We start from the raw sequence: 12331 nt of genomic DNA, 5'->3' as shown, positions 1-12331 counted from the left end.
AATTCTTACTACTATCTAAAAACAAATTATTGAAACCTTTAATAAGCTTTATTAAAATTTCATGTATGCTAGTTTGTACAGTATTAGAGAACGCATTATTTAACCAATAATTCGTCAAATAACTCACCAACAATAGTAAAAAAACAATTATATATTCTTCTCGTCAATATATACGCCGTGTGCTTTTAATAACTGTATCTACGAGTCGTGGCATTCTTGCTGTCAGTTTTTTCATTTATTCACTGTCAATTAGGTTCCTCTCCGATTCTAAAACTTCTCATAAATGTTTCTCTGACTTTGGACATCGTTTTTCGGTCTTGCCTATCCAAGTGATCCCATAGTTTTTTTGTGGCGTTCAAGTCGAGACATTATTCCGTTGTTTTCACATTAGAATTTTCTTCTAGTTGTCGTAAACAATTTCGACGTATTTTTGCGATGTGTTTTCTGTCATTGTCGTGCATAAATGTGAAATTATTCTGTGCCCTGAAGGAATGGCGTTCTCTCGTAAAATGTTCAAATAATCCTCTTTTTTTTAAATACCGCTTATTTGTAGTAGTAAGAATTAAGGGGGCAGCAGGGGACAGTGTGAAAATAAATGCCTAAAAGTTACATATACTTTGGAGGTTAGTAAAGGAAACTACATATTTGATCGACACGAACTTTTGTGGTTTATTTTAACACATTATGAACTATAAAAAGCGACATTGAAAAAGGAAAAAAGAGGGCTCTCACTTAACTTTTTAATGATATCTTTTTACATACTTTTACACTCTTTTTACATTGCCCATCGGTGTGCATGATTTCAGCCAAACAGGATTAATTGCAAAGTTCAAAAGTAAACAAATATTCTCCAGGAATCGACGATCCAACATTTTCACGAAATTCTGTGAAAATTGTGAAAATAGCAGCTATTTGTTTTTGACGTATCGAATTTATGCCAAAAATTTTTACGTTTTTTATATTTTTCGAAATTGTTGAAAATTAAAAAAATATTCGATCGTCAATCCCTAGTAAATTGTTACACTAAGGATACGTACCAAGTTTCACAGTAATCGCTTGGTTAGATTCCAAGATACCTTGCACACCGTTTCTAAAAACCTAGTTTCGAGAAAAATGCGTTTAAAGTTTCAAAACACGTCATTTCTCATACGTATCCTTTGCTTACTTTTTTTACTTATATATCGCGGCTCGCAGTTCTTACAATTCACTAACTAAATTGAATCCAAGTCCCCTAATATTCGATTCGCCAAAAGTAACATTTGAATCGCACCGTTTACACTTTATAATAAAGTGGTTAAAATTGCAAACAGTGATACAAATTCAATTATTCTATATCCACGGATTTATCATTATATCCCAAAACAAGTCGTTTTAAAGGCTAGGACCTTTTGTACCTTATTTCCAAGACTTCAAACTACTATTTAAAATAAAAAAAAAAAAAATTGATTGAAAATTTTACACTAGCCTGACCGCTTAAGGAGGTGTCCACATACTTTTGAGCGGCATTGTATGTTACCCCTACTTGTGCGTCTCCTTGTGCACACAATTGCGTTAGAACTGTTGATCTACACTCGCGCCATTTTTTTCAAAGCTTGAGATTACCGCGTGTCGATTGTTTCCTCTTATGTTTGTACTGTGTTATCGATGATTTATTGACGGATAATGACAACAGAGGAACGAGCAAATGTTTGCACAATAATGACACGCGATAGATAGATGGAATATTTCGCAAAACTTGGTACGATGTGGGAAAATAGTATATTCAACTTCCTGAGATGATTATATTTGTTGGATTATTCTAAACGAATCGTCGGGTCCTTTTGCAATGAAGGTGATATTACGCTACGTTTGAATAATTTTCAATAATTTTAATTCGCAGTGCTAAAATACGCGTCTTTGTTGAACAAATTGAGCAGAATAAGCAAAACCAAAGATAGAGCAGTCGGAAATTTCTGGAAGATTTATGTCTGATAACAGATTATTCTGTTATTCGTAGACTGTGCATGTTTTGTGCGATTTTATATTTATTTATGTGAATGGAACCTACGTAGGATGTTGATTTATTTGTTAAATATTATGATTATATTTTAAATATTTTATATATTTTTCTACTTAATTTCTCCATAATTTTTCATAAATGCGTAAAAAGTGATTTTTAAAAGGGTTTTTGTCAGGGAAAATCAATGTACAAAATGTAAACCTACATTCACGTATACGCAAACCGATTACGTAAATCGAGTTTTCACTATAGAAGTGAAATTTATTATTTATTTTGTTTTATTTTACTCTTCATTTTCTAAAATTCGCGAATTTGTATTTGCCTTCTTCTTCGTGAAATAATTCCCACGATTGATAAATAAAACATATTCTGTAGATCATAAAGAATAATGTAACTTACTAACTCTTTAGTAAGAGTTTGTTATCGAGTTTAACAATTTAACTTCCGATAAAAGAATGGATCTGCAAAGGAATGTCGTTAAAAATGCATCCGAGAAATACGCATCGGTTTCGTTTCAGTTGTTTTATTACAAATATAATCACAACGTGCGCAATACGTATTGTAATGACTATCCTTGTATCTTACTGCAATCGCGCTTATGCAAATACCCTTTAGCCTTCCATTTGCGTCGCATTTTTCCTCCTGCTATCGCAAATTTTTTCCACTAGTATATTTTTCTTATCCACAATGAAAATTATTATTTTAAAAAACGTGGGAAAGAAATACCTTGTAGAAAGAAAGGGAGAAAATATTTTGCAATAGTTTAGTCCTTAAACTGCATTATTTTTTAATTTCTGGTGAAAAGAAATATTAATTTTAAATATTTAAATACTTATATAACAAACATATATAATACTGACTAAAATTTCCGACTGTAATTTCTTATCTCTTATTTTTGTTTAGAGGTAAAGCTATTTTGTGTACAAGGCGATCATGTTATTATCGTTCAGCGTTTTTCCTGGAAATAATAAACATAGAAAAAAATTATACTACTTTCTATGAATCATAGAACATGACAGTTTATAGTTTTTGTTATTCTACTTTTTGCAGAGAAATCAAGATGAAATCAAGAAATCAAGGTTTCGTTTTTCTGATCTCGAAAGCCATTGTAGAGTACATTCTTGGATTTATCTTCTGGCATATTTTCATATGATACAAACAAAACACATTTTAAAACGTTCCATTTAAAAATTAAACTTCGATTTTTCTAAACAAATGCAATGACAAAAAATATACGTATAGTATTATGTTACTTCAACATGATTCAAAAAATAATGCATCTTTTTCCTTGCATACTATATTTGTAAAAGTTTATAAAAGGAATATTGTAAGAAGAAACTTTGATCTTCAAGACCATGGTGGATTTAATTACGGAAAAGATTGTTCAGTGTGCGAAATTTTTGAGAGAAAAGGTATCAATATTCAAAATGATGCGAAATCATCTTTGGAAGAAACTCAATACTGCGATAGCAGAGGTTATAGTTAACCTCTTGCACTGGAATGACGCACGTCGAGAATTTTCGTCCCAAAATTGCAATATTTTCTCAGTTTTAAGTATATTTAAGTATAACCAAATACACAGGCAAAACAAATAATAAATTTTTTACTTTTCAGTAATTTCTATCGAGTGCTATTACACCAACGAATTCAAAAAGAAAGCGACGAATTATTATGTACGATTTGGTCACTCGTTATGGTCCGCAATCAGTCCGCCAGCACAAGTGGTTAACCTCTTACGCTGGAATGGCGTGCCACGTTCAGAATTTTTTGTCCCAAAATTGCAATATTTTCTCAATTTTAAGTATATTTAAGTATAACCAAATGCACAGGCAAAACAAATAATAAATTTATTACTTTTCAATAATTTCTATCCAGTGGTATCATATCGACGAGTTTAAAAAGAAGGCGACGAATTGTCGTACACGGTTTAGTCACTCGTTATGGTCCGCAATCAGTTGCCAGCGCAAGTGGTTATAACTCTCTTGCACTAGTAATTGGTTCACAGACCATACAATAATTCTTCTTTTTTAATTAATCGATATGTCACTGGATAGAAATTACTAACAAGTAATAAATTTATTATTTGTTTCGCCTGGGTTATATCTCAATATACTTAAAACTGAGAAAATATTGCAATTTTGAGCAATATTTTCGAGGTGCGTGGCACGTCATTCCAGCGTAAGAGGTTAAAAATGAATCTAGGTAGTGTACTACTGTACTATATCCATTGTTCCTTCGAATTTAAGATTTTACATGGAATAGTTTATCTTTCAAGGATCTTGTAAATTGTATCATATATCAATTTCTCTACTTTTATACTTTTATAGTTGATCGATTTGATAAACGAACGGCTCAAATATCAGAACCAAAAAGTGTCTCGAGAATTTTGAGCGACAGTGTGTGTTTCTCAAGCACTCTCAAATACCACAAGTATTTATTTTTTTCTGAAGAAATCACTATATTAGTAAGACGCCGCGGGGTTCTTGAACCTAAAAAAGTCTATCGTAGGAGTTGTCGTTGTCGTCGTCGTTCATTTACCAGTGAAAGTTTGCGAAGAAAGCTACACGGTATTCTCTAGCCTGTCCTCGCCGCGTCGAAAGTGGTGAACGCGCACGCAGCAATTGAACTCGGCAATATAGGGTTCCTTCCAGGAAACGGCACGCGAGAAGAGGGGCCATTGACACTCTTGGATTTTCAAGATCGTGCCAGACTCTCTCTTCCTCCTTTCCTTTTTACTTTCCTCTCGCGTCGAGACGACGAAAATATACAACTTGCTAAATTGGTAGTTCTCAGTACAAAAACAGATGCAGACAGTTCAACGCTGCAACTATCGACAAATAAAACATCAAAATTAAAGTGCCAGAAGGAAAAATGTATAATGCAATGAAAAATACATTTAGCTTTTAATAAAAAATCATTCAAATCTCTAAAAATACTTTGATATAAATATATAAAATACTTTGATATACTTTGATAAATATATAGTGTACAATATATATGATATACTTTCAATAAGTATATATTTCCGTGGAAAATTATAATTATTTATGTATCTATATAATTATAGATAATATATTATATATATATTTTATATTATTATAATATATATTTATGAATATTGTATAAATATAATTACAAATGATTATGCTATTAAATAGAAAAGTCTCATTTTGTATTTTGCAACATCAGCAGTTAAACTGCAAAACTTTTAAGAAATAATTTAACAAAAGAACAATTTAGCATAAATAATATAATCTTAATAATAAAGCACTATCAAAAAGTAATTTTAATTGATGATTATTCATTATCTTTTAAAACATTTCGTGGCATCGATTACAGTTTCTGTTCTCCATGTGAGCTCACTTCCCAAACGATTACATTTGCACATCGACTAAATGTTTCAGGTCGATATGAGAACGAGCATCAAAAGCTTGTAGTTGCCTAAGAACATTACGTACACACATTCTGTGTTAAATGTATTCTAAGAACGTTGCTGTTGGCAATAATTTCATTTCAAATTTCCTTCGCCTTGTTAGTTTAATGTTACAACGTTTAATTCAAAGTGCATGTTAATCGAGATATTATTTGCAAAATACCATAATTCGTGCAATTCGTGTCGATTTTGTTTTAAACGAAGAATTCTTTTTCCCTTTGATAAATCTAGAAAATTTTACGCAAACACGAGTTAAAATTAAAATTGAAATTAAGACAGATGTTACGTCGGAAATCTCCATTTTGTAGAATATTTATTCACTTTCTTTAGAATTGGAATTAATTTTAAGTATTAAGTATTTCAAATACGAACACCAAATATGATGATATACAAAAACGAAGTAGTTTAAAATGTTAACTCGTTTTTTCTTTTTTTTCAATTAAAATATAAAACAGATTAAAAGAATAGAAATGATCTGCCAAAGTTTCAAATACAAAGTAGTAGTTTTGAAATGAATCGTCTTCAATCTCCGAGCATTGCACATCTAAGCAATTTTTCCATTCTGACACCGACACTCTTCTTTTGAGAAGAAACATTTAATAAATATTTGTTTAATCCTTTTTTTCATATAGAAAGATACAATTTCCACATTATCGATATCGCGTTAATACTTGACGAAGAACAAGTTTTGTTCAACTTGAGCTGCTGGTATATTTTGAAAGTGGCATAAGTCGCTTTGTTTTTGATGGAGGTTAGGTTTGTACATGGTGGAAAATGATTGTTCACTCGATGAAAAATTTGTAATATACTTTTAATTAAACTATCTACATAACATTAAAAAAAAAAATAATCCATGTTTTACTGTAACACTGTAACACAAAATAATAATCTTTTAATTTTCTTTGATTTGGTTTTTACCTTTACTTTTTTTTACCGAATCGCATGTAATTTTTACTCTTTCTCATCTCACAGCCTCTCTCTCATTCATCATTCATACCAACTGATCAAAAAATCAATTGTTACCAACAGTTGTTAAATCGAAATATTTAAGGATTTATGTTTTAACTTGTTTAGAAAAATTGATGCCAACTTTCGAGAAAATTTACTTGTATTTGTTATCTCGGATATTTGTATCTTTCTCAGTCGTAAATAATCGCACAGATGTTAACGAAACGCCACTTTTCGTTACTGTACCATTTTCAAAGTAATTTCAAAGTAAAGCTCGTAAAAATTATTGACTTGCGTTAATTTTACCGAATTGACGTTTGATAAAACAGTAATTTAAGAAAATTGAATAAATCGTATGACAAAAGTAATTTATATAACGTATTTCATACTTTGGTCAAAAATTTTCTTATTGTAATTAATATTCATAAAATAAAATTCATTAGTGCATTTCGAAACCCCAAGTATAAGTAATTTATATAACGTATTTCATATAAAAGTTTACTCTTTAAATTGAATCATCGTTAATAGGAATAATTAAGTTCTTTGGACATCTCATTTTGTCTCTAATTTTTAAAATAACTGTGGTGAATTGAGGATATATAAGGAAGCAAATCCATCATATCTTTATGTTTTGTTTTACGAGCATTTGCGCATAGAGGAGGATCCATTTCTATTTGTGAACAATGTCTTGGTTCTCCTCTTTTTGGTGACAAATCCAATTCACAACAAATCACCATTTTTTATCATTTTCACTCTGAAGCCATTTTCAAAATAAATATTTCGTTAATTACCTAAATTTTTGTCAGAAAAAAAAAATCTCAGAAAAAGTGATTTCTATAATATTGACCGCAAATTATTGTAAAGTTGAATTGTAATCTAATTGCTAACTGGATCGTCTTGAGATGACTTGTGCTACTTTCAAGATAAACGGAATTCATTTATGCGCGTTGTACAGGGTGTCCATAAAGTCTCTTTACAATTTCAAAAATTTATTACAATGGCAAATGAAAAGACAGATAAGTGAAAATTATTACAAAATGAGACGTATATATTTAAGTTTTGTTTTTTTCCACATTTAATACATCTTTAGTACCGTCTTGATGTGCTTCGTGCAACTAATGATGCCCATATAGAGGTGTATTAAATGAGGCAAGAAAAAAAAAAAAAAAACTTAAATATACATTTTGTAATAATTTCCACTTATCTGCCTTTTCATTTGCTTTCGTAATAAATTTTTCAAATTGTAAAGAGACTTTATGGACACCGTGTGTATGTCGATCGGATATCGTAATCAACAGGAGAAGAAACACACCGTGGAAAGCTTACAAGTTACTCAACGGTCGGGGAATATTACGTATACACATGCGTTCCGCGACTTCCGCGTTGCAGGTTAATCAACTGGCTGTGTACGGGCCCCCAGGGCGGCGTGCACTCTCCTTTCTTTCACCGGTGCTTTCGTTCTGCCTCGTTCCGCGACGTCCCCGCCGCATTGTACTATGGATTACACAGCGATGGCTCAATCGCGATATCCTCACCGCTCTTGCTAAACTGAAAATACCTGTGCACGTAAAAGGTTGCGCGCACGTTACTCGCGGTTGCTTTGACACCGGCGTCTTTCTCTCTCACCTCCTTTTCCTTCACCAATTCTCTCGTAACCATCGATGGATCTCGTGTAATTTGCTCGAACGATGACGCGTGCGCGCGATAAAATCGGACACGAGGCTGATGAGAGAGTTGGACAACGATCCTGGTTTATTCTTCGAAGATGACGCATTCCGTGGAACGAGAATGAGGCATACGAAATCAAAGGAAGGGTCTCGAGAACCATTGAAATGTGACCAAACGCGGTCACACATCTACTTTCTTTCTTTCTCTTCTTTTCCTTTCACACTCGTTTTACAGTCAACTATTGAGAAATTATGTAGAGATGCGGGACTTTAAAATAAAAAAAGTTCAATTGTTTCAACTTTTTTTTTTTAAACTGTTGTATCTTTGATATTTGTGAATTGCAACACTTGGAAAAAAAAATGCAAGAAATCATCTTTTTATTAACATAAAGTCAGTCAAGAACTTAGTTAATTCCAATGTATCCTGGAACAAGTAAAAATTCAAGATATACGGTGACATAAAGATACATCAAACTCTATCAATTACTTACAAATAACTTGATATAACATAAAATTTCTTCATGTATTATTAAAAAGTAATTGGAACACGTAACAGTTTATTTCTTAAATATAAATCAAGAAACAGTCGCCTACATTCTACGTGAAAACCAGGTTTTCTTGTATATACATACAAATGTCACAATAGAAAGTTCTTCTTCCTCTCCTAGGACCACGAGAGCTTTCGTTTTGACATTTTCTTAACAAATTCAGGCAATATTTTTAACAAATGATTTAACATTTAATTCAATCAAGTAACTTATATATCTTATAACGTTTGCCCATTGCACAATAGATTTCCCCAAATTAAAGTTCTAAAAAGAAACAGAAAAAAGAGTAGTTAGAGCGAAGAGTTAATAATTAAACCTAAATGTAGAAACTAACTAATTCATCCTTGAAATTATCATTGTACATGTTACTAATCTTTCTGATGTGACAATAGACAAGATACATTCGTAATTACATATATTTATGTAATATATATAAATATATAAAATTAAATATAATATAAAATATATAAGATTAAATAATATAAATATACAGATTATAAGATCTTATAAATATATAAGATTAAATTATATAAAGAAGACTAATCAAAATAAATAAACACTAAAGTCAATGACACTATTGCTCTGGCAATGAATACATCTTGTGTATCCATTGTCTATTTACCATTTTAGATTACATTGAGCTTGAGAGATTAAAGGTTCACGCGTTATTATTGCGTCTAAATTTGTTTACTGATTCAAAAGATAAAATAATTTCTTTGAAGCGACCCACTTTACCGACATCCATCGGAACAGCCTACGTATAATATCAAAATACTGTCACGATTTATAATAACAAAATATTCCACATTTTCTACCATGATATTTCTTACTATGATATAGTGAATAACAATAAGGGAACAAGGTAACCAAATTTGGACACAGCTTAACATTTGTCGACTATGATCGATCCACGTGTCAAAGAGGTTAGGTTATTAGATTGTCGGATTCCATTTATCAGATCGTTCTTTCAAATGAGCCGTTTATTTTGAAAGTGGCCTAAGTCCAAAAAAGTCAAGCCAGCTGTTTTAATATTTACATTTCTTATCTTTTCATTTTTAAACAAATTATAACTAACATATTTAATATCACTAAGATTTTGTACAAAGAAAATTAACTGATTAATGAGAATGATAAAGATTTTTATTTTGAAAGTGGCTTAAGTTGCATTTTAAGAGTTTCAAACTGATATAAAGTATATTGTGCAATAAAATTTTGAGATAAGAGCTATGTTTTTTATTATTGAAGTAGTAGTGTTCGATTAGCTCAGACAGTGATTTTCCAAATAATAATAATTCCATTAAATATAGAGAATTTTATTTCAACTAAACCTCTAGGGGACGCGGTTTTAGAAGGTTAAAAAATACTAGTAGAGGAAGGGTAAATTGGTTAAAAATATGTTAGGTGCGATTTTTGAGAACAGAACCATATGAAATGTTCTATAAAATATCAATGAAACTACAATAATATTGAATTGACACCACTGTACAAAAATATAAGACCAATCGTAACATTAAAATACAACAATATAATAGACTTATTACACTATACACCACTTGTACACCATAATTATTTTAAATCCCTCCCCCATACACAAATTGGAGAAGAATGAATTATAAATTAGGAAATATTATTTGAATGCAACATTTCTTCAATAGCGAATAAAAGTTGGATACTTTTTAATTTCATAACACAAAATTGTAATATTTTTTTATTTTAAGGGAATTTTATTTTTTCAAGGGACTTGTGCCTTTTTAAAAATTAAAAATTTCATTAATTTTGAAAGTGGCTCAAGTCCATTCATAGCCATCAAAAACGTGTTATCTTCTAAACAATGTTTACTAATTAGGTTGGTAAATTATACACCCTTAGAAACACAAAAACTATATATTATACTACCATGTTACCAATATTTTTAAATTTATCAAAACGCAAACCGTTAAGTATCTTGATTTAAAGAAAATATATACCTGGAACTCCCATGTACTTACGTTCCTTCTTTCTATTTTAGAACACGACTTCGCTTGGAAAGCCTAGAAGATGCTGTGATCGTGGAAGGTGACGACGACAAACTAACCGATCGACGAGGCTGTCCGGCATACGTAGCACCGGAAGTTCTACGCTCGGGACGAGCATATTCCGGCAAAGCAGCCGACATTTGGTCGCTTGGCGTTCTTCTGTACACGATGCTGGTCGGCCGTTACCCGTTCAACGACGCTGAGCACACGTCTCTGTTTGCGAAAATCTCACGTGGTCAATTCGCAGTGCCGGAAGGCCTGAGCCCACGTGCCCGATGTTTGATCCGCTCGCTGCTGAGAAAGGAACCGTCCGAAAGGCCGTACGCGGAGGACGTGCCGAGGCATCCATGGCTCGCGAAACCGTTGCGAGTCTGCACCACGTCCAGCAGATCCTCCTGCCAGGATCAGATCGTACCAGAGCTACCTAACAATCCTCAAGACTGACTCTTCCGAGAGAGAAAAATATATTCCGCGTGCGCTGGACCTAGCTTTTCTTGTTAATCCTCTATTTGGACGGAAATTTCACGCGGATAGGGAATTTTCATTCTCGAGTTAACGTGGCTTTTGTTTTTTTTTTTTTTTTTTCTTTTCACCCTTTTCTCCTCTGGTTCTTACGTCTCTTGGCTTTTTATTTTCCATTAACGATGTAAAGTTGGATACAGACGCCTGGTTATATACTACTGCGAATATATACTACTGTTTTCCAATGTTGACATACATATATTCTTGATAATGGGGGACTAAAACAACGATATTTAAGAAATATCTTCCGCAGGGATTACATTTTGCTGTATTTTTACAATTGAAAAAAATTTGAATCTATGCTAATGTATAACCGAGCACATGTAACTGACTCGTGTTGTTTTTGCATACAATGTTAACGCAAATATTGATAGAAATGCCATGCGTCGTTTTTCTTTTTACCACATATCGTGGATACGTAATTATCGCTGGAAGAAATATAGTGCTGAAATGTTGAAATTGTTCAAAAGCTACAATAAACATGTCTTGATTAGATGAGAATTGTTAGGAAAAAATATTATTATTTCTATCTATAATACAATTAAGAATCGGTCATTAACACACTATAAGGTTTCTTTCTTTCCATATGCTATCGTATATCATAGCTTTCGTGAAAAAAAAAAAACAAAAAAACAAAAATAGAACAGAGAAAGAGAAAAAAAGTCAAACTATCCTTGTGTAGTTGGTGGTAGTTTAAGAGCGAATTAATTCACAAAGTTCGAAAGCTAAAAATAAAATCTAACTGACTTTAAACACTTGGTACAACGAATTAAAAAGGATATTTAAAATTCAATTTAAAAATAATTCTTGAATATTCCTTTCGCAGACCCGTGAATACTTTGTATTTTAAACACTTTAAATAAAAAAATCGAATTCGTTACTCTGAGAAAATGTATCAAGTGCATAAACCTGACAATAAAAAATTGATCTTTCTTAGAATATCATAACTTATAACCACACCATATTTCTTCCATCTACCACGTTACATCATTTATGCAAAAGCCATGTTATTTGTCAAACGGATATATCAAATAAAGGATTAACTGTTAATTGTTGCATCGAGGAGTCATTTTGACTCCCAACCATTCGTTGTTTTTCTTCTTCAGTTTTCTTTCTTCTTTTGTTTCTTTCTTTCTTTCTTTCTTTTTTTTTTTTTTTTTTTTTAGTAGGAAGCTTAATGTTAACACTGTGACGACCGG

The 12331-nt window shown here is 31.7% G+C and overlaps 1 protein-coding gene and 1 long non-coding RNA gene across 2 annotated transcripts in view; one reads left to right on the top strand and one right to left on the bottom strand.

The window, feature by feature from the left end:
* Positions 1 to 11938, top strand: part of LOC122528943 (tribbles homolog 2) — a 50252-nt gene extending 38314 nt beyond the window's left edge. Inside the window, exon 4 of the mRNA XM_043654605.1 lies at positions 10604 to 11938. Coding sequence (XP_043510540.1) covers positions 10604 to 11054 — 451 coding nt within the window. The 3' untranslated portion in view covers positions 11055 to 11938. The remainder of the gene's footprint in view (positions 1 to 10603) is intronic.
* On the bottom strand, positions 7838 to 10671 carry LOC122528947. Its single transcript, XR_006306706.1, has 3 exons — positions 10584 to 10671; positions 8680 to 8859; positions 7838 to 8471 (listed from the first exon to the last, which is right to left on the bottom strand). It is a non-coding gene; the product is annotated as an uncharacterized LOC122528947 (long non-coding RNA).
* Positions 11939 to 12331: the final 393 nt, after the last annotated feature.

The sequence above is a fragment of the Frieseomelitta varia genome, unplaced genomic scaffold (genome assembly GCF_011392965.1).
Source record: "Frieseomelitta varia isolate USP_RPSP 00005682 unplaced genomic scaffold, Fvar_1.2 scaffold_271, whole genome shotgun sequence".
Lineage (NCBI taxonomy): Eukaryota > Metazoa > Arthropoda > Insecta > Hymenoptera > Apidae > Frieseomelitta > Frieseomelitta varia.
This window is presented reverse-complemented; position numbering and strand designations above follow the sequence as displayed.